Source organism: Ziziphus jujuba, chromosome 9 (assembly GCF_031755915.1).
Source record: "Ziziphus jujuba cultivar Dongzao chromosome 9, ASM3175591v1".
NCBI classification, from domain to species: domain Eukaryota; kingdom Viridiplantae; phylum Streptophyta; class Magnoliopsida; order Rosales; family Rhamnaceae; genus Ziziphus; species Ziziphus jujuba.
In genome coordinates, this window is record NC_083387.1 from 21,660,667 (window position 1) to 21,682,256 (window position 21,590).

Here is a 21,590-nt window from a genome sequence, read left to right on the forward strand (position 1 = left end):
TGTGGGTCCACATTCCCTTCTTAGGGATATTTGGCTAAGATCCCATGTGATTCAATCATAACGGATGGATGAGATTCCAACTTTTTCAACGTGTTGGATCTGAGACCACACATCAACGTGAAAAATGTCCGATTAAAAAAATGTGTATAGCGTAGTACCGGTTGTATAACGTGAAACTCATATCCTAAGGCCTCGAATACTTCTACTACACACAAAGTCAGGCTTTTGTCAGCGGATTATGAAGATTCCTTCCGCCGAGCTATGTGAAAAAAGAAGAAACTCCTGTGGGACCTTGTCTTACTGTATCATGATGAACCGCATCATCAAATGGACAAGCATTTTTTTTTTTTAAAGAAAAAAAAAAAGAGCTGAAAAAACTGATGGGCTAACGCATATACAAATTACATATAAAAATATGTTATATTTTACAACAAACTTTGCTTTTAATTTAGTTTTATCATATAATTCCAAACATTATTAAAATTTTATTATTGTGAAAATATATTTTGTATTTTTGATTTTATTTTGGTATTATATTTCTTTAGAAGTAATAATTTCTTTTGATTATCAAAAAAGTAATAATTAGCAATTCATTTCCGGATAGTTATATATTTAATTCTAGATTATATAAGAAAATGGCGTTAATCAATGAGCATATTTTGCAAATTGCACAATTTGATTGATTTAAATGAATATCTTCCATTCAAACAAAATGGAGTGGATGGTTAAAAAAAGAAAAAGAAAAAGGGTTTGCACGTTAATATGATAACATGAAGAGCTCCCATCTTACTTTCAGCCGTTTCAACTTCTAGACGATTTTTATTTATGATTTTGCAATACACGAGATCTTAATCGCACTGAAATCAATCGCTAATTAAAAAGGTATTCGATGAGCATTTTTCACTGAAAACAATAATCACATTCAAATCAGACGCTTAGGGAAGAACATCCCAAGCTGTCAACTCTGGGAATGGCCGTTTCTAAACCTTTTTCTCTCGCGTGGAGTCAAAACATAACCGCCGTTTCATTTCTTTCCCACGCAAAAACAGAGTTCCCTCCATCCCCATTCCAAAAAATAAACGGCGATCAGCTGGTCAATTCCAAAATGGGTCCCACGTTTCAATATCTAATCCAAAATAAGTTTGCCACGTCATCGAATATAGACAACGGAGATGTAGAGGATTAGGAGAAGTAGAGTGGGACCCAGTGAAAAGGTCCGTGTCGGGTGCTGAGGCCTGGCATTACGGAAAGACGAAGCTCTGTAACGGCGTCACTTTTGCTTTTTGGGGCTTTTTGTTAATGCTCATTATCAGTGTGTACCACCGGCAGTACACCATATTTTCTTTTACAGAAGAGAGAGAGAGAGAGAGAGAGAGAGTGCTTCTTCTTCTGCTTCTTTGTTCCAATCTTATCCTACCAAACACAAGCAACGTCGTCGTTTTTTCATTCCCGGCGGACAGGAATTCGGTGTCCGTAACCAGCTGCATTTGGGCTCATTGTGAAAGAAATGTGCTGTTGAGATCTGTGTGATATTGGATCTTCTTCTTCTTCGTTGATCAATGGGCAGTGTTTCGTCCGAAGATGGCTCTGACCAGCAGAGCGAGCGTTGCGGTAGTTACAGTTTGAGTGCGGATGTGAGTGAGTCAGAGAGTTGCAGTAGTTTCTCTTGCCGGCGTTTCGATGCTGAAGGTGCTTCTAGCTCTATGACGTCATCTCCCCATCCGATTGCCGGAAATTTCTTCTTTCCGGCTCCGATTATGCTTCCAGTTATTGGGGGAAAAGATGTGGTGGCTTGGGATGATAAGCCTGAGAAACGTGAGGCTGATTTATCAGGTATTTTGTTTATTATTATTATTATTATTTTATTAATTTATTAGGCTGATTCTGTGAGGGTTTTTTGTGCTCATTGTTTGGCTTGTGGTGTTGTTTTTCTACGTGCTGGTTTGCGATTAAGATAATGGCGGGCAAGAAGAGACCAAATCTGTACTCTGAGGGTTGTTTGGTGATTTTTGTTTTTTTGTCTGGAAAAATGTTGGATTTTTACTCAAGTTACTTTCCAGGAAAATTACAAAATCTGAGAATCAATAGAAATTTCCTATAGCTTTTCTCCCAAATGGTAGTGAACTATATCCCCAATTGTACCACAAAGAAAAAGGAAAAAAAATGGAGAACATTTTTAACACACATTGTTCTTACTCTGCTTCTGCAGATGTTGAGATGATGAAAGAGAGGTTTGCTAAGCTTCTACTTGGAGAAGATATGTCTGGAGGTGGGAAAGGTGTCTGCACTGCCCTCGCTATTTCGAATGCCATTACCAATCTTTCTGGTAAATTTCAGACATTGGAGTATATGGTTTAATGTGGTTCTGTTTTTATAATTTCAGTCATTTATGTTTTCTGATCTCAACTCGTCGTTTGAAATGACAGCTACTGTGTTTGGTGAACTGTGGAGGTTAGAGCCTCTAGCGCCGCAGAAGAAGGCTATGTGGCGCAGAGAAATGGAGTGGCTCTTATGTGTGAGTGATTCAATTGTTGAGCTTGTACCGTCTATACAACAGTTCCCAGGTGGAGGGACATATGAAGTCATGGCGACAAGGCCGCGCTCTGACCTATACATTAATTTACCCGCCCTAAAGAAGCTTGATGCAATGTTGCTTAGTATGCTTGATGGGTTTTGCAATACCGAATTCTCTTATGTTGATCGAGGTATAATTCTAGATGATTCTAATGATTGTGATGCATACACGTCTGGTGGAAGGCCTTCAATTAGGCAAGAAGAAAAGTGGTGGCTGCCTTGTCCGAAAGTTCCCTCAAATGGGTTGTCTGAGGATTCCCGGAAGAGATTGCAGCAGTGCAGGGACTGTACCAACCAGATATTAAAGGCAGCCATGGCAATTAATAGTAGTGTGCTTTCTGAGATGGAGATACCCAAAGCTTACTTGGAGTCGTTACCCAAGGTATATGATCTCTGTCTCTTGAACTGCTACAGGCAATTACCAGATTTTACTTCCTTTATGAAATATAATTAACAAGGAAATTCATCTGTAGAGAATGATGTGGGTTACAAACAACAGCCCCTTTTTATTTTTATTTTTATCATATTAGCATTCTATTGTACCATCACTAGTAATTACGTTGGGTCACACTTGCATCAAGGGTGTCCAATTATTATGTAATAACTTAGGGAAATTGTTTTGAGGAGCTCAAGCATTTTTATTTGTTGGAAATGGTTATAAATTTTGCTTCAACTAGAAGTGTATCATATGTGAAATGATGTAGGGGAAATCCAATATTCCTTTAGTGTTAGCTCCTTTTACTTGAGAGATTTCAAGTTTTTGACATCTAAATTTAGTTAATTTTTTTGTCAACATATGTGCTGACTCAATTAAATGTTCTATTGAAATCACAGAATGGAAAAGCTTGTCTGGGTGATATCATTTATCGATTCATAACAGCGGACCAGTTCTCACCAGAAGGTCTTCTTGATTGCCTGGACCTATCATCAGAACATCGCACATTGGAGATAGCTAACAGGATCGAGGCAGCTATTCATGTCTGGACGCAGAAAGACAACAGGAAAAAAACTACTAAAAAGAAAGCTAAGCATTCGTCTTGGGGTGGGAAGGTGAAAGGTCTTGTGTCGGACACTGAGAAGAACCATGTGCTGGCCCAGCGGGCAGAGACTGTCTTGCGTATCCTGATGCGTCGTTTTCCTGGCCTCCCTCAGACTGCATTAGATATGAACAAAATTCAATATAATAAGGTACTTTTTCATGGTCTTTCTTTTTTATTCTGTGAATCAGAACATATTTGGTCTTTCTTTTTTATTCTGTGAATCAGAACATATTGTATCTTTTTCACGCTGTAAAAGTTGTTGAAAGGAATTTTGGTTTTTCTTCAGGATGTAGGGCAGTCTATTCTTGAGAGCTACTCAAGGGTGATGGAGAGTTTAGCCTTTAATATCATGGCAAGGATTGATGATGTCCTCTTTGTTGATGATGCTGCCAAGCGATGTGCTGCCGCTGACTCCATGTCTCTTTTCAACAGAGGAGGTCCAGGTGGTTTTCCTATCCAGAAGAGAATGTCTCCCAGTCCCTTCTCCATTCAACACACTCCTTATGCTTCTCCACTGGCAACCCCGACCTTCTGTTCATCCCCACCAGTTGCAGGAAGTCCTGGAAGGACGCCTCTCCCTCTAAGGAGGAGCTTTGTCAAGGATGCATCGGATCAAAAGTCGGAAAAATTGGTTGCTGCTGATTTCGAAAGGGTGTGGTCGTATGCTGGGAACCTGAGTGCAAGAAGAAATACCTGGGATGCTCCTGAGCGAGACTAACTTGCCAACATTACATGATATTTATCAGAAGATATTCACCAATATTACCATCAAAAAGCACAGAGACGGTGGAGCCTCTGTGTTTGTGATGTTGATGAAAATTGGTGGCTTTAGCATTGTATATTCTTTAGCAATAGAAATAGGATGGATTAAAGTTTTGACTATGGATTTTTCATCAGGTTGTAGATGAAGAAAGAATGTTAATGCTATGCTTTTATTATACTCCAATATGCTGCTTCCAAATGCTTACTCTCCTCCTTGTCAAACCCAACTCTGGGTCTAGATAAAGTTTGATTGTTTACTCGGTTCTTGATAAAAGTCGGGGAAATCTCCTAAAAGCATATTTTTAAGATTTGATGAATAACCAAGTTTAAGAAACATCAATAACCATTTGTATTAACAGTCAATTGACAGATATTACATTTGTATTGTTATATGGTGGTCCGTGCTTTGATTTATTTTTGCTGCAACTAAAATGTTGATGGCAATGGATTTAGTTTTGACGAGCCATACAAAAACACAACAGGAAAAGAAAGCAAGAGATTCTGGTTCCTTGGAGCGTTCAAGATTCTTAATTAATATTGACTGTTGTCATTTTTATTTTCGTAGTTATTTGAGGAACTCGATCTTAGAACCGATTTTACACCGCCACTTATAAACACCAGAATAAGCAATATTCACTGGTCCAAAGCTCCCCTCAAGTATAAGTCAGATTGACCAAAATGAGATCCCAAATTTTTTACGCCCATGGTCTTTGCCCACGCCTCAAAAGTTTCCTTGCCAAGCTACATGAAATAGAGTTCCAGAAGTCCGGAGAAAAATTATTGCTAATTGAATTGATGTATATATACATATATTATTATTATTATTATTTTTTATTTCATAAATGATTTTGATTTGTATTTAACTAATAATTTGCAGATCTTCTTCCTTCCACATGATAGGTGTACTTGAGTGATTCAAAAACAGAGGAGCTTTCCTTTCAGGGTTTTCTGTTGTTTTCTTTTTCTTCTTTAACAGTAATTGTTACACACTTGCAGAAAGAAAATAAGTTTACCGCTGAAGAACACATTGTTAATCAGATGAACAACTTCAACTATTTACCAAAACAGCTAAAAAAAAACAGAAAAAGAGAACAACTTCAATTACAGAAGATAATACTTATCATGGACTTCATAGTCAGTCCAGCTAGAAGGGAAGATATAAATGATTAATATTAGTGTTTGGGTACGTTATTGATAGTTTCCATTTCAGAGAGGCTTAGCGAAATTTCACCCAATGTCTATTGAAAATGGGAAGAAAAATAAAAAATTAAAATTAGATGACTTAGAAAAACTGGAGGCTGCTATAAACTTAAAAGAAACATAAAAATCAGGGTATTTGTAGTTCTACCATCCAAATCATTTACATAATCAAAGAGTATTGCCTGATAAAGCAAATCCCATCCCCATGATCAGACCAAAAGAAAACAGAAACCAGATCCCTGCAGGTAAAATTGACTTGGTTCCAAAATATGAACTGCAACTTTTTTGGCCTGCAAGGAAGTTTTTTCTTTTAAGCTGCTTGTTGGACATCCGACAGGGACATTCCTCCTTTGCAATTGACTGTACTGAAAACAACACCTGAATTAGATGGAGGAATGGCTATCAGAAATTGCCATACAAGATTTACCATGAAGGGTCGTTAGAACCAGGCCTGCGAATGACCATTTTCATCCAATTACAAGGTCAGTTCTTCAAGTTGAGTTTGTACCTGTTGCAATCAGTCGTTTAGAACTTCAAGTGTAAATGTAAAATTGTGGAACATGATATCAGAGCAAGAAAGTGCATTACAAATTACAGAGTAAAGTTGGTTTATCCATAACACTTTTCATCATTTATCTACAATTTCTGCAGCCTTACAAGATGACTGCACATTTTAGATAACATAAAAGCTAGATATGCAACTGAAAAACTAATATTACATATCTTGTATGGAACAGCTAGTATGTTTTAAGGGATGTATAAAGTTCCTTGTTTCATAGGAATGCACTCAACAAATTAAACCTGGTTACAAGGATGTTCTCTTGATGCAAGCCAACAAAGTTGACCCTGAAAGCATCTCTAACAAATAAAAGATAATGCATTTCTAACAAATAAAAGATAATGCATTTTGACCTAAAAACATCTCTAACAAAGAACCATTGTGGAAACAAAAACTAAATACAAAAGGCATAAAAATGAAGTTCATCCAAACAATAACAAACAAGCCATTGTATTGAGTGTTTTCCCCATTCACTACGTGTTAATCTCTAGAAAATCTAAAATCAGCATTGTTAAATCCTCATAAGAGCAAGTTTTTATGTTTGAGCCACAAAAAATTCCAGTTAAATTTATTCACTATTGTATACACATGTAAGAGAGAAATTAGATAAATTGCAATAACAGTCCAACAGCTTTAACCAAAAGGACAAGTGGAAAAACCTCTGCTAAGGTGGGAGTCTCTAAAGAGGTTCCAATTATTAAAATTGATCTTCAAATTGCAAATTCTAATCAGGACATAACCATCCTTGAATGGTGCATTGGGTACATAATTATAAGGAAACTATGATGTGGTAAAAACGACAAATTAATTAGTTGACTGTTCTTTAAGCATCATGGTATCTCTTCAGGCGCAGATCATGAGGCAAATTTGTTCCACATTATGAATGTTCGTAAGGATGCTAGGCTACAACATAATGGCTGAGCACTTCGTTCAAGGTATAATAGAGATGGTAAAAAAATCAGAGACAACTAATTTTTTAAGGCCCTTCTTTGGACTAATGCATAAAACCAGAGACAACTAATTTTTTGAGGCCCGTCTTTGGACTAATGCATTCTAAGTTAAAGCATGCTCAATTTTAAGTATTGGCATGAAAATATAATTGACAATATGTACATATGAAACAGCAAAGTTTTATTCTATTTATCATTTATTCTTCTTATTATTTTTTTATGTCATAGTATCCAATTAGCAAACCACCAACACACGGTTTGCTTATGTGTAGAGAATTACTCATACTTTAGACCATACTTTGTACTTGCATGCAATGGTTAATGACGTTTCCTACCTCTCCCAAAAAAAAAAAAAAAACAAAAAAAAAAAAAAAAAAAAAAAAACACTATCTTCACAATAGTTTCACTAGATTTGTTTCTATATGAATTTGCTACCTGGGTGGACAGAGGAGGGCATACCAATCTGAGGGTTAACAGCTTAAATCATCCAAGGGGAAGGCTTAGTGTGACCAAAATGAGCAGATAAAGGACACCCATTCACTTGGTTATACTTCAAATCACATAACCAACCATTTCAGTCCTCTGACCGGACACAAACCTGAGCTACTAGCTAGCATCACAACTGGTTCTTAACTAGAAGTATCTAATGAGAACTGTCCATACAGGGCATAATTTTAGTTATGCATTAAATGTTAGCAGCACAACTTGACAAGATTGATAGAATGAAACTGTAAAGCCATATAGGTGACCAAAATATTTAAAGCATAATTTGAAATTGCAAAGGGTTGTACTTACTTCTGATGTCCTCAATTTTAGCCAATCAGGGGGTGGCCAGAAGAGCTTTGAATATTCAGGGAAATCAGTTAAAGGTGCTATACTACCACTTTCCAAGTCATAGACACCTATAGCACGGCTCTTGAACATTTCATCGTCGTCATCACTGGTATAGAAGAAATTATCCGTGAAAAATATACAATTCTTACAACCAGATAAATCAGAAGCCGAGGCAGAGAATGTGCAATCATCACTCAGAAACAACACCCGATCCCCCAAGTTTTTCACTTCAACCCACTTCTGTTCTTCTCTTACAAGTTTAAAAACTTTAAACTTAACAGTCTTCTCTCCCATAAACACAGGAGGAGAGTACCAGTAATCTTCGCCATCATCCAAATCACTCAGCTCCGGAACCAAACTCAAATACAAATCAACCATCAAAAGCTCACAGTTTGACTCTACCAAAAACTTTTTGTCACCACCAAACTCAGGATTTGCAACCAAACTCACATTTGAAGACAACCCAACAAGCACAGCACGCCCAGTGCAGTCAACAGCATAAAAATTGCCTTGGAACAATATCACATCGTCATAAGGCGAAGGCATATCGTTAATCACAGACCAACGCTTATCACCAGACTTAAACATAACCAATTTCCCCGAAACATGTATGGTAAGCAATACAAAATCATGGCCATCAGAATCCAACGACATGAAGACAATCTTCTCCATATACAGATTACCAGCATTACGACCACCATAAGGCCTAAAATGAACGTAATGAAGAACGTATTCTTGACCCAATTCGATAACCCTATAATTAGATGAATCCAATACCTTCGGAAAATCATTAGGAAGTGGGGAAATTCGAAGCCTCGAAAGAGGGTTCAGCAGGTGCATGCTACCAGGCACGTTTTCTTCGATCTTGATCAACCAGCGATCTGGGTTCATTTCGGCACCAGTTCCAGACAAACCCATGAGAAAGATACTGTGTTTGGAGAGATGGAAACCCCAGGTGTTGTCGGAAATCCCATCGTTTGGGAGAAAAGGAAATCGGCTCGTCAAGGTCCGAGGCTTGACGGCGGACCTCCACGAAGAGCAAACGGATCGGAAACGAAGAAGATAGATAGGGCTATGAAGTCTATTGGCGATTTCCTCTATCAGCTCCTTCGGTAGTTGAGACCAGTCCGCCATTGATGCGCTTCACATGGAAACAGAAAATACGCTGGAAAAAACCAGATTCGTGAGAAATAGATACAGTAAAACGATGGGACAAAAAAAAAAAAACAAATAATAATAATAATAACACGTGGCAAATCCATTCTCCTTTATTGGGCCTGCTCATTTTATTCGCCCACTGATTGAGCCCAGTTACCAAACCCGGACCGAGTCTCTTTTTGGTCCAACAGGTCTTCCGTATAAATAAGCAGAGGCTCTAAGTTTGGTGAAGTTGGGGAAGTACCATGGAGGACGAGAAGAAGAAGAAACAGAGCAGCAGAAGAAGGGACCCGAAAACCTCTTCTTCATCACGTCATGAGAAGAAAAAGGTTTTGGGGACGAATTCGTTTCAGATAAGCGACGGAGAAGCGTCCCGGTTAGTCGGTAGTATCGTCGAGAAAGGCATTTCCGATGAGCCACAAGCCAAGCCTTTCTTCTTCCCAACTCCGCCTCCGAAACCAACTGTTCTTCCTTTCCCTGTTGCTCGCCACCGCTCTCATGGCCCGGTAATCCTTTACTCTTTGACTCCTTTGGTTGTACTGAAATGTTGTTAAAAATAGTTAAGAAATCAAGAGTTTAGTAGAAAGGTTTAATGTTATGTGAATTTGTACAGCTTTTGTTTGTATTTTTGTATTTGATTTTTGGATTGGTTTTTAGAGAATGATATTTGAGTTGGATTTTCACAGCATTGGGGTCCGGTAGGCTGGAAAATGGGCGGTGGTGATGATGATAATGGTGATGGTGGAGATGGTGACGAAGAGGATGAAGTATTCATGGACATTGACCCAGTTGCTACTTTTGCCAAACCCATAGAGAGAAAGAAGAAAAAAAACCTGGACTTTACCCGGTCCAAAGAGCTTTCCCTTGGTGACAAATCTTCCATGGCCGAGAAATTGGAAGGAACTATGTTTTCCTCAAGGAGAAAACAAGAAAAGGATAAAAAAGCAATTGAACCACTGCATCTCCAGGATAATGGTAAAGATACCAGCCCTGTTAGGTTCAAGAATGAAGAACCCATGTTGGTAAACAACCAAATGGACGTGGAGAAGAAGGCTGGTGATGATATGGCTTTGAATCAGTCACTGGAAAGAAGGGAGCAAACATGTTCAACATCAAGTACGGTTTCTTTTATTGGGTCTGACCTTGGAAATGAACAAGGAACCATGTCGCTTGAGAGTGAGATTGACGCTGAGAACCATGCACGGTTGGAGGGAATGTCAAGACATGAGATTGAAGAGGCACAAGCTGAAATAATGGAGAAGTTGAACCCTGCATTACTGAAGCTACTTAAAAGGAGGGGTGAAGAAAAAGTGAAGCAGAAAAAGGTTTCAGCTCCGAATATTTCCGCTAATAGAGAGCCAGAAAATGTACAGAATGAGGATAATAATGATGCAAAAAGTTCTCCTTTCTCTGAGAGTGGTACGACTCGTAGAGTGGCAAAAATAACCTCAGATGATTCTCATGATGGGCTAGATAATAGGGGGACATGGAATTCTAAACCAGCCAATAGCAGTTTGTGGAAGGCATGGAGTGAGAGAGTTGAGGCAATTAGGGATCTAAGGTTTTCCTTGGATGGTACTGTTAGTGGTAGTGATCTTGTTCAGGTACCAGAGACTGGTGAGCCTCAAGGACTTTCTGCATTGTTATTAGTTCTGATTCAGTTTTATTTTTATAATATATATATCTTCCTTAGCTGTGTGCACCGTAGGCTCGCCAAAGTAAGATATTATCAATAATCTATTCAACTTTGTTTCTGCCTCTCTGGGGTTTTGGTTTTCTATTAAATTGGTGACGGAGTTTATACCAATTTTATTTTTTAAACAAAATAAAACAATTGCTTGCTGTCATTACTTACGGACATGGTGATATTACCTTTTCTGTCCATGTTTTTGGTTGAGTTAACATTATTGGCTGCTTGTAAAAGTAATTACTTAACTAATATTTGGAATATGATGTGCTTTAACTTAATACCTAGGCTTGCTTGAGGTAACTTTAGGCAGAATTTTTTATTTGTCTGATATTTGGACTAAAACCAGCCCTATTCATCCTGTTTTGTAGCAGAATACATTTCTTGTTTTGATTATTAAATTTCTCAAAAATTTATGTCATTATACTGGATTGATTATTTTTAGCTGATAATTGTATATGTAATGCTTAGATTTGCACATTTGTGCTTTCTGTTTGTGTATGTTATTAAATGATATATCTATTATTTAACAAATAATACCGCAATGTAGTATTGATTAATACCTTCTACCTTACCTTTTATTTCACAGGTAATATTACCATGCGTGACTTCTTGCGTAGTGAGGGGGATCCAGGAGCAGCAGGTTACACAATCAAAGAAGCAGTGGCACTCACTCGAAGTGTGGTCAGTTCATGCTTTGATCTGTAACTATTGTATGAGTATTGGTTGAATTGATATGATTGAGTCATGTAACACTGACATTGTAAGTTTGAGTCATGTAAGATGTTCATGAATTGATATGCTTATTTATAATTTTTTTGATTCTGTCAGTTCTTTTTTTTATAATCATTTGTTCTCTGGTTTTAGATTCCAGGGCAGCGCACCCTTGCATTGCACATCCTTTTAGCTGTTCTTGACAAGGCACTGCACAATATTCAACAAGGTCAAGTTGGATGTACTGCGAGAAATGTTGATAATGTTTACTATTCTGTCGATTGGGAAGCTGTTTGGGCTTATGCACTTGGCCCAGAACCTGAGCTCGTTTTATCACTAAGGTGAATATTGAAGGCCTACCTTTCTAATTTATTTATAATTTATCAACTTCCACAACTGAAGCTTCTTCCTTCTTCCTTTCCTCTAAACTTATGCTAAAAGTTAGAAGGTGGAGGAGTTAGGTATTGTTCTGCCTGTGTTTTTGGTATGTACTGTTATTGTGTCTCAATAACAGTTTCAGTTATGGTTGATACTCTATTTATTGCATGGATATCCACTGGTTGAGGTAGTGAATTCTGATTCTTTTCAATCCACATATAAGATACTAGTTGTCATGATTATGTTTTGAGTACCAAGGTTTGAAAATCAGCCTTGAAATCTGCCATGTCTAAAGCACTGTGTGATCCCCAGATATATGTGAGTATCATGTTACCATTGGTTCATAATTGATTTTTGTAACATAAATGCCAGAGTTAGATACTACTAATTTTTGAAATCAAATGTAGCACAAATTTTATGTAAGATTTGATAGCTTTTTACTTGATTAAAGTGTACCTACTCATGAAAGTGTGAATTATTCAAGTTAGAGATCACTAATTTTTGAAATCAAATCTAGTATGAATATATGTAAGATTTGATAGCTTTTTACTATATTAAAGTGTAGTTACTCATGAAAGTATGAGTTATCCAAGTTTTTGTTGCCTATAAATATTTTTACCATCTTTTGTTTCACTTCCATATTTTTTTAACAGCTGGTGTTACAATTTTACCGATATTTGTTTACTTGTAGGATTTGTCTTGATGATAATCACAGTTCCGTAGTTCTAGCATGTGCCAAACTTATTCAGTGCGTATTGGGTTGTGATGCAAATGAGAACTTCTTGGAATTCTTGGAGGTAGAGGTTTTTTAAAAATTTTAATTATTTTTGATTGGATATTTGTGTTTTTTCGGTTTATTTTTTTCCATTTAATCTATCAAAATTTCTTATAAGAAGTTTGCTATGTTATGCTTCCAGAAATCGGCAACTATTGAGGGTATCTGTACTGCCCCTGTATTTAGAAGCAAACCCGAGATTGATGTTGGTTTTCTTCGTGGTGGATTTTGGAAGTACAATGCTAAGCCTTCTAATATCCTCACCCTTGTTGAGAATATTATTGATGATGAGACCGAAGGGAACCATACAATTCAGGATGATATTGTGGTTGCTGGACAGGATTTTGCTGCAGGTTTGGTTCGGATGGGGATCCTTATAAGGCTTCGTTATCTTCTGGAGGTTGGCATTATTTTTATTTAGTTGCAAAGGGTTCCTGATTAATTAATGAAACTTTCCTGGTATACATGATTTAGAACCCTATACTTGTATGAATTCACATGCTTATCACCTTTTTCCTCCTTGACCTTTGATTTGTCTGTGTCTTTTCTGTTTTTGAAGATTGTTGGCATTTTAAAGTTGCGTGGCTGAGTGTTGCAAAGGAATTTAATGCAAATATAAATAACTTCTGATTACTGGCCTTAACTTGAAGGAAATCTGAATAACAACTCTATAACCGTTTTCAAATGTAAAATTTAGTTACATCTTCATTATCTTCTTTTTCCCATTTTCTATCGAGCTGGTGATGGTGAACTGAAATATCCTATTTGGATGAGTGTTGAATTATGCTTTTGCAAACTTAGTTCTAATTGTTCTTGATATTATCTTGCTTTTTAAATACATCAATTTGCATGGTTTCAGTCAGACCCCACAGCTGCTCTGGAAGAATGCATAGTTTCTATACTTATTGCCATAGCAAGGCATTCCCCAACATGCTCAAATGCAATTATGAAATGCCAAAGGCTTGTTCAAACAGTTGTCCACAGATTTTCTCCAAAACAAAATATGGAAATTCATCCTTCTAAGATAAAATCGGTTATTCTTTTAAAGGTAACATTTCCTTGTGCTCTTTTTCAGCTGTTTTTCGTATTTTCTGAATTTTAGATTTATTTCCTCTAATTAGGGCTCGGTTAACTAAAAGCATTGCCATTTATTTTGCATCTCTTAGGTATTGGCTCAATCAGATGTGACAAATTGTGGGGATTTTGTGAAGAACGGGTTTTTCCAAATTATGACATGGCATTTGTATCAACATGCTTCCTCTCTTGACCACTGGATGAAATTTGGACAGGAGAAGTGTAAACTTTCATCAGCTTTGATGGTTGAACAATTACGATTTTGGAAGGTCTGCATTCAGCATGGGTATTGCATATCATATTATTCAAGTATTTTCCCTGCCTTGTGCCTCTGGTTGAATCCCCCTACTTTCGAAAAACTTGTAGAGAACAACGTTGTTTGTGAATTTGCTTCCATCTCAAAGGAAGCATACCTTGTTCTAGAGGTTTTGGCTGGAAAGCTTCCTAATTTATTTTCACAGAGGCATTTAAGCAGTCAGACAGCGCAGGGCATTGGTGATGATGTGGAGATCTGGTCTTGGAGTCATGTTGGTCCAATAATTGATCTGGCTGTAAAATGGATAACATTGCAGAGTGATCCACAACTACGTAATTTTTTTGAATGGAAAAAAGAAATCAGGGGTGATCTTTCCCAAGATTTATCTTTGACTTCCTTGCTGTGGATATATTCTGCTGTGTTCCACATGCTTGCGAAAGTGCTGGAAAGAGTGAACCCAGACAACACTGCCAATCTGCAGGGAAGTGGTGGCCTTGTGCCATGGCTTCCAGAGTTTGTTCCTAAAGTTGGACTTGAAATCATAAAAGCTGGACTTCTGGGCTTTTCAGATTCCAGTGCTACAAAATATGGAATAGATCCTTCATGCAGTGGTTCTTTCATTGAAAAGCTATGTTATTTGAGGCAGCAAACTGATTATGGAACATCATTATCTTCTTTATGTTGCCTTCGTGGATTAGTCCAGACTGTTGCTGTTACTGATAACTTGATCCAGTTGGCTGACAAAGGGATAGAAGGTCCTTGCCAAGAATATGTTCTCCTAAGAGAAGATAAAATACTCAAGTATGGGATGCTTAAGCATTCCTCAATTGAATTGAGAAGTGTGCAAAATATTTTTTCGAACTTAGTTACTTCAGTGTTACACTATGTGCATTCCATTGAAACGTTTGGCAGAGGAGGCCCTGCTCCTGGTGTAGGAGTTGGCTGGGGGGCATCTGGTGGGGGATATTGGTCCGCAACCATTTTGCTGGCGCAGAATGATGCAGGATTTCTCATTGATCTGCTTGATGCTTTTCAGGTTGTGGTAGTTCCTCATTTACCTAGAGAAGTAGATATAACCTTCATCATGCAGATCAATTCTGCCTTGGCAGTATCGTTAATTGCTGGGCCAAAAGATAGAAGTATCGTCAAAAAGGCTCTAAAGGTTTTGCTTCATGTCTCTGTTCTGACATATCTTGATCTCTGCATTCGACATTTTCTTGGTACTAAGAGAAATAAGCCATTTGGGTGGACATATGAAGAAGAGGATTACACGGTCTTCAATATAATATTAACTTCTCATTTCAAGAACAGATGGCTGTCAGTAAAGAAGAAGCTGAAACCAATTGATGGCATAAGCGGCACTACCAACAAGACATTTGAGAAGAGTAATCGTTCTCTGGAAACCATATATGAGGACTCAGACACATCATTTAGCAATCAGGATTCTACTCCTTTAGTTGTAGAGTGGGCTCACCAGAGACTCCCCCTACCCATGTATTGGTTTTTGAGTCCAATCTCAACGCTTTGTGATGGCAGGGATGCTGGTCTTCGAAAAGCTTCCAAATTAGAAGATCTGATCCAAGACCCCAGTAACGTGCTTGAAGTTGCCAAAGCTGGTCTTTTCTTCCTTCTAGGTATTGAAGCAATGTCCAGCTTCCTACCTCCTGATGTTCCCTCCCCTGTTCAGGGTGTACCATTGGTTTGGAAATTGCATTCCTTATCTGTGATCTTACTTGTTGGAATGGGCGTGATTGAAGAGGACAAGAGTAGGGATGTATATGAAGCTTTGCAAGATTTCTATGGTGATATTCTTGACAAGGCAAGGCTTAGAAGTGCTGAAATAGCTTGGGACATTAATGTGAACAGCCAAGAATTTTTGGGGTTTCAATCAGAGATTCATGATAGTTATTCAACATTTATTGAAACTCTTGTGGACCAGTTTTCTGCTATATCTTATGGCGATCTTGTTTATGGCCGTCAAGTTGCAGTTTATCTACACCGTTGTGTAGAAGCACCTGTTCGACTTACTGCCTGGAATGCACTAACTAATGCTCGTGTTCTTGAACTTTTGCCACCGCTAGAGACTTGCATTGGAGAAGCTGAAGGGTATCTTCAACCTGTTGAGGTACTGTACTGCTAACTAAAAATTTTACCTGTTTATATTATTGTATTAGAAAATATACTGTATTCTTCTCCAGTTCCAGTTTGCATGTGAGAACTATATTTGTTCATTGCAAAACGAATTCTGTTCTGGCTGTATTATATATTTTATAAGTGAACATTCAGAATTTATATTGGGCTATTAAATGCTTGATGTCAAGGGAGATAGAAGAAGAAACTGGGGAACCAGGGAGCAATTGATTTAACATTTTGCTTGCTTGTATTTGTTTAATGCGAGTTAAACCAGTTAATTCCTTTCCATTCTCTCTTTAAACTGAAGTATTTTAGGAAGGTTCTGTTAGAATGAAGATTAATATTTTGGTATCTCCTGTGAATATGAGCTTCAGGAGTTTGCAAAATAATGTAATTTTTAATTTGTTTGTTGAGAATGTATCTGTAGAACTTTTAAGTTGTTAGATGAGAATGTGTATAGTATTGTCTGATGAAAGAACAAAATATCTGTCATTGTTTGTTGTAAAGGTTATGAAACAAACTAAGTTTGGTACCTCTACAGGATAACTCTGATATATTGGAGGCTTACGTAAAATCGTGGACGTCTGGTGCCCTTGATAGGGCTGTAAGTCGAAGCTCAGTTGCATATGAGCTGGCTCTCCACCACCTTTCGTCTTTTCTTTTTCACTTCTACAAGGATGATAAGTTATTGCTGCGAAACAAGCTTGCAAGGTCTCTTCTGCGGGACTCCTCCCTAAAGCAGCACCATGAGGTATGCAAACATTATTGCTCGGATTTTGAAATAGAGCATCTCTACATGCTATCAACACCTTTTATTTCATGTCAAAATATTTAAAACCATTTTTTTGGGGTTAAAATGTCGTATACAATGGATACAGTGTGCGGAAGGGAATTCATCATGCTAGCCAGGTCCAGTATTCTGTTGTAGCAGTAAGAGCCTTTTTAATGTGCAAGGTTGGATCCAATGGTAGCCTAGGGTTGCATATGCCCTGGTAGAGTTTAGGGTGTTTTTACTTATTTATTTATTTTTTTAATGTTATTTTTTCATAATTATGGTCATCTTTGCTCTAATGCATATGGAGAAGATAGTTATGGTAGCAATAATGATGTGACATTATGCAACCATTATAAAACATGAAAACTTATCGAGACCTGTTGTAGTTAGTAATGAATAGAAGGATTAGGAGGTCACTGTTCACTATGTTTCTAGGAAGTTACTGACTATTTTGCTAATGTTAGTAAAATGTCTAACATAGGAGGTTATTTACTTGATAAATCTCCAGGAGGGGTTAGAGACTTGTTCGCTGATTCTGCACAGGGGCTTTGCACGCCAAGAGTTGTTTCCCCATGGGTTGTTTTGCTTGGGGTTTTGACCCTGAATTTACCCAAAGAAGACTTAGATCCATATATAAGTATTTCTGTATCCAAAGTCATCTTATTGTTATCACCATCTGGAAAGTGCTTTTCCTTTTCTTAAAATTTCTTCACCTGCCACTACTGGGTGAACTTTTGGTTCTAAAAGGACCGTCATATGACTAATGACCCCATATCTGTATCACTAAACTAAACTGGCATTCTTTCTTCTCCCTTATAAGATCTTATTCTAGCAATTTTCAATTTCTTCGTTTTGCTAAAAGCAACATTAAGAAAGAGATTTTTGACATCTACTATTTTCTGTAATTGCAGGTAATTATGTTGAATCTTATTCGTTATGACAAGGTAACTATGGATAGAGATGGTTCCCCTCTGGAAATGAGTATAGACAAAAGATTTGAGGTATTAATTGAAGCTTGTGAAAGAAATTCTTCTCTTATAAATGAAGTGGAGAGGCTGAAAACCCTCGTCAACAACAGCCATTCCTGACTGACGTTATCTAAATAAATGTGAGATATAATCTTCTACAATGTCTTGTACATATGAGCTCTTTTTTAATGGATTCTGGTTAGTTGAGTGGAGCTGAAGCTGAATTACACTTATAATTTTGTCCTCGAATTGTAAGTAATTATTGGAAAAGAAAATCCAGACAGATTTCTAATGTTTCAAACACAATTTGCGTATGCGTCAGGGGTACACAATTTATTTGGTTTTTGGGGTAATTCACAAATTATATTGTTTTTGATAAAGAAGGTTGGATAGATTGGAAGAATAAAAAGGTTGTACGAATAAAGTTATTTTTTTTTTATTCAAATTTAAAAAGAAAATGAAATATTGGAAGTGAAAATGAAATGAAAGAGAAGTCTTTTAGAATATCGTTTAGCTGGTTTAGATAAAATAAATAATGATAATAAAATAATTGTTGAGTAAGCTTAGATTTTATCCTTTGTTTTTATGCTTTTGGAAGGATTGGTTGTTTCTTCCTAATTTTCTAATCAAATAATAAAATTTAGTTCATATTTTTTTAGCGACAAAGTTTTGATATGGTATTAACTCCTTGAATAATTTGTAGAGTTGACTTGAAAAAAGGTGTTTAACAGACTCTTTACCGATTTCTTCTTCAATAAATTTCTTGTCTGTCATCGGTTTTTATCCAATTAAACATGATTTTGAAGGTAACTAAACACAACCAACTATTACACAGGTAGTTAAGTCAAATTCATTGGTACCAAGAAAAATAAAATCCAAAGAACCTTTGAATGCAAGAATCAATATGTTTAGAAAATGCAAAATTCTTATCTTTTATTTTTTTAGTCAAAAAATTGCACATTTCCTATTGTTTTTTCCTTGTTTGCTTTTTGGGATAGTGGTTTGAGGCTGATTATAAGAAAGTCATTTTTTATTCAATATCGAAGAACATGTAAAAGCCCCAAGACCACTTCCATTCGAGGAAGAGTATTGTATTGAGCTTTAAGCAAAATTCAAAATTAGAATCTCATAATTTTGAAATAGATGTCCCACAGAAAACAGAATGGCATAATTTTTGGAAAAGGAAATTACTTTATCTGCAAAAAAGTTGTCCTCCATATTCACATAAAAATAATGTAAAGGAGTTGGGTTATTTATATTTTGTTATAAAAATCAAGTTCGCACATCAAAAACATAGGAAGCTTATAGTTAGTATAACTATATATAAAACAGAAGCTGGAATGTTGTTAAAGATATCATCGCTCGTGGGCCAATGACTCATCCAATGAGGTTCTAACCGAGGCGCGTCTATTGCTGGTTGAAAATAATTTCCAAATCCCATCTTCGGACTTGGTTTACTCCAGGCCTTTGAGAATTTCTGTAAGGGGTCCCTCTTGGGCAAAGCGTTACAATACAATTCTTAGATATATGATCTTTTCATGGTTAGTGACGTGGATTGCTACATAGGATGCAAAAACAACTTTTCCACATAGGTTGTAAAAGTAATTTGTAAAGAAAATAAATCGATCTTGAACAAAACATAAAGCTCTGGACCGATCTTGAGCAATAAATCAAGTTTATGAGTGATTCATGAGTAGCTTGCTATTTATATGCATCTATAAAAAAACTATAGTACAAATTTAATCAAATTGAATATTCAATATTTATAGTGCATAAACAATATATAAACTTTTTAAAATAAATTAATTTTATAATAAAAATTAATAAAATAAATATTAAAATTATTATTTTAAAAAAATAAATGTTGAAGCTTTTAAATTTTTATATTGTAACGAGTTAATTCAAACTAAATTCAAGCTTTTTATGAATAACCTAAACTAGATTTAAAATTTTTGCATTTAATATTTTTATGTTCAAAATTTAATACAATTTAATATCAATCATATACAATAATGGTTAAGTCTTGTAAATAAAAAGTCAAAAAGACCAATTGCAACAAACTAAAAAATCGATGACCTAAATTGTTAAATGGAAAAAGTTAAAGACCTAAATTAGTAAAGCTCTAAGAGTCCAAAGTAACAAAACATAACTAACCCTTTCAACTTTTGTCTTAAAACATATATTAAGAAGTTGATGTGTCTATGAGAAACCTAAACGGGCAAAAGTTATGTTATTTTTATCATAGGATCATGAACTTGATTCACAACTTGTAAACTTATAAAATGTAAAAAACGCACCTAACAATATATATATATATATATATATATATGTGTGTGTGTGTGTGTGTATGTGTGTGTGCGCGCATGCGCTAAGAAAAGCCAAGACTACAAATCAACTCGTTCTTCAGACATTCATCATTTTGAGTATAAATTGAAATAAAAATTTCGCAATTTGTATAATTTCCCTTTCTAGCAATAGTACCTTCGCAAAACATGTATTGCATAAAATTAGGATGCATGCCGATCTACAAGTGGTTAAAATTATATATATTATAATGCTCCTCAAACTAATTTATATATATATATATATATATATATATTAAAAAAAAAAAAATCTGTCCCAGATGAGGAAGACTTTAGTGATGTATGAGGATACTATATTTTAGGAAAAAAATAAAAAATAAAAAAGAAGTTTCTATTAATTCATTTAATTAATGAATTAGCGAAGGATGGAAAAACAATTTTTTTCATCATTTTCGGGGATGATGTTGTCATGGTTAGAGACGTAGATTGGTACATAGGATTTAAAAACAACTTTGGCACATAGGTCCAAGGTATGGTGATGCTTTTACTGTATGTATACAACAACCTTTTTTAGGCTTAAATACACTCTGGCAGCTTAAACCCTCAATTTTTTAGTATTTCTAATTTGTTATAATTTAAATTTTGTTGGATTTTTGACTATAGGATGGAATTGCTATTTCATGTGATTATATTAAATTATATCAATTTTTAAATTAGAAAATATTAAACTGCAAAATATCAATTTTAATATTTTATATTTTGGTATATGTATATTTTTTAAAAGTTGATATAAATCACTAACCAGTATTAAACTGTATCAGAGTCTAAATTAGAACATACTAAAAATGTAGATTTTTAAAAATAATTTTAAAATTTTGCACTTTAATATTTTCTAGTTCAAAATTTGTTATGTTTTAATATTATTCATATGGAATGATTGTCAAGCTCAGTTAGTTAAAAGTTAAAAAATCATAAATTGCAACAAATTGAAAAATCAAAGGCTTAAATTGCAAAGTTTAAAAGTGAAAAATCTAAATTGCAAAATTTTAAAAATCAATTGTATAAAAAAATACAATTAAGCCACATCTACATGAATTGTAGAATCCATTACTTAATTAGAATTAAATATTATTTCAAAATGAAGATGTTTTTATTTTTTATTTTTATTTTATATTTCCATTTCAACATTGAATTTTAAATAGTGAAATTGACTCTATTAATGGAATTTATTATTATTATTTATTTTTTGTTTAGGTTTGTTCTCTTTGGTTCATTGCTGTAGCTTCAATTATTATATAATTTATCAAAAGAAAGTTTATCTGCTATAGACAGAGACATATTTTGATAACGACTTAGAATTTGGAAGAACATAGGTCATATTTGAAGCCGAGGATAGTACAAATTGATTTTTAGATGATTCGGTCATTTTTCGACCTATCCAACATAAACC

General features: G+C 35.6%; 3 protein-coding genes and 1 non-coding gene across 6 annotated transcripts; 3 read left to right on the forward strand and 1 right to left on the reverse strand.

The window, feature by feature from the left end:
- The first annotated feature begins 1,318 nt into the window (after nt 1–1,318).
- Nucleotides 1,319–4,560, forward strand: LOC107427355 (rop guanine nucleotide exchange factor 1). Its single transcript, XM_016037738.4, has 5 exons — nt 1,319–1,833; nt 2,210–2,326; nt 2,427–2,956; nt 3,409–3,762; nt 3,901–4,560. Exons 1-5 carry the CDS (start codon nt 1,560–1,562, stop codon nt 4,330–4,332), a joined length of 1,707 nt encoding a protein of 568 aa, XP_015893224.1. The 5' UTR covers nt 1,319–1,559; the 3' UTR covers nt 4,333–4,560.
- Nucleotides 4,561–5,658: 1,098 nt separating this feature from the next.
- Nucleotides 5,659–9,124, reverse strand: LOC107427353 (F-box protein SKIP23). Its single transcript, XM_016037735.4, has 2 exons — nt 7,881–9,124; nt 5,659–6,084 (listed from the first exon to the last, which is right to left on the reverse strand). Exons 1-2 carry the CDS (start codon nt 9,051–9,053, stop codon nt 6,052–6,054), a joined length of 1,206 nt encoding a protein of 401 aa, XP_015893221.3. The 5' UTR covers nt 9,054–9,124; the 3' UTR covers nt 5,659–6,051.
- A 166-nt stretch (nt 9,125–9,290) lies between these two features.
- Nucleotides 9,291–18,201, forward strand: LOC107427350 (transcriptional elongation regulator MINIYO). Of its 3 annotated transcripts, XM_048481622.2 has the most exons (11): nt 9,291–9,583; nt 9,764–10,694; nt 11,354–11,448; nt 11,632–11,819; nt 12,548–12,653; nt 12,774–13,031; nt 13,491–13,679; nt 13,798–16,086; nt 16,636–16,845; nt 16,973–17,048; nt 17,781–17,901. In XM_048481622.2, exons 1-10 carry the CDS (start codon nt 9,323–9,325, stop codon nt 16,997–16,999), a joined length of 4,554 nt encoding a protein of 1,517 aa, XP_048337579.2. In that variant the 5' UTR covers nt 9,291–9,322; the 3' UTR covers nt 17,000–17,048; nt 17,781–17,901. The 3 variants fall into 3 exon arrangements, with proteins under 3 accessions (XP_048337579.2, XP_048337578.2, XP_060667609.1); XM_048481621.2 differs by lacking the exon at nt 16,973–17,048 and having other exon boundaries at nt 17,781–18,201; XM_060811626.1 differs by lacking the exons at nt 16,973–17,048; nt 17,781–17,901 and adding an exon at nt 17,378–17,512.
- A 990-nt stretch (nt 18,202–19,191) lies between these two features.
- LOC125418401 (U4 spliceosomal RNA) lies at nt 19,192–19,328 on the forward strand. The gene has a single exon (XR_007237394.2). It is a non-coding gene; the product is annotated as a U4 spliceosomal RNA (small nuclear RNA).
- The last annotated feature ends 2,262 nt before the right edge of the window (nt 19,329–21,590 follow it).

What these genes read in the sequence shown, in the direction of transcription:
- LOC107427350 (XM_048481621.2), top strand. Translation starts at nt 9,323, where the DNA reads ATGGAGGACGAGAAGAAGAAGAAACAGAGCAGCAGAAGAAGGGACCCG. An exon ending in TGGCACTCACTCGAAGTGTG is followed by an intron (nt 11,449 to 11,631) that starts GTCAGTTCATGC and finishes CTCTGGTTTTAG; the next exon opens with ATTCCAGGGCAGCGCACCCT. An exon ending in GGTATCTTCAACCTGTTGAG is followed by an intron (nt 16,087 to 16,635) that starts GTACTGTACTGC and finishes GTACCTCTACAG; the next exon opens with GATAACTCTGATATATTGGA.
- LOC107427353 (XM_016037735.4), bottom strand. Translation starts at nt 9,053, where the DNA reads ATGGCGGACTGGTCTCAACTACCGAAGGAGCTGATAGAGGAAATCGCC. An exon ending in TAAAATTGAGGACATCAGAA is followed by an intron (nt 6,085 to 7,880) that starts GTAAGTACAACC and finishes TGATTGCAACAG; the next exon opens with GTACAAACTCAACTTGAAGA.
- LOC107427355 (XM_016037738.4), top strand. Translation starts at nt 1,560, where the DNA reads ATGGGCAGTGTTTCGTCCGAAGATGGCTCTGACCAGCAGAGCGAGCGT. An exon ending in ACGTGAGGCTGATTTATCAG is followed by an intron (nt 1,834 to 2,209) that starts GTATTTTGTTTA and finishes CTGCTTCTGCAG; the next exon opens with ATGTTGAGATGATGAAAGAG. An exon ending in ACAAAATTCAATATAATAAG is followed by an intron (nt 3,763 to 3,900) that starts GTACTTTTTCAT and finishes GTTTTTCTTCAG; the next exon opens with GATGTAGGGCAGTCTATTCT.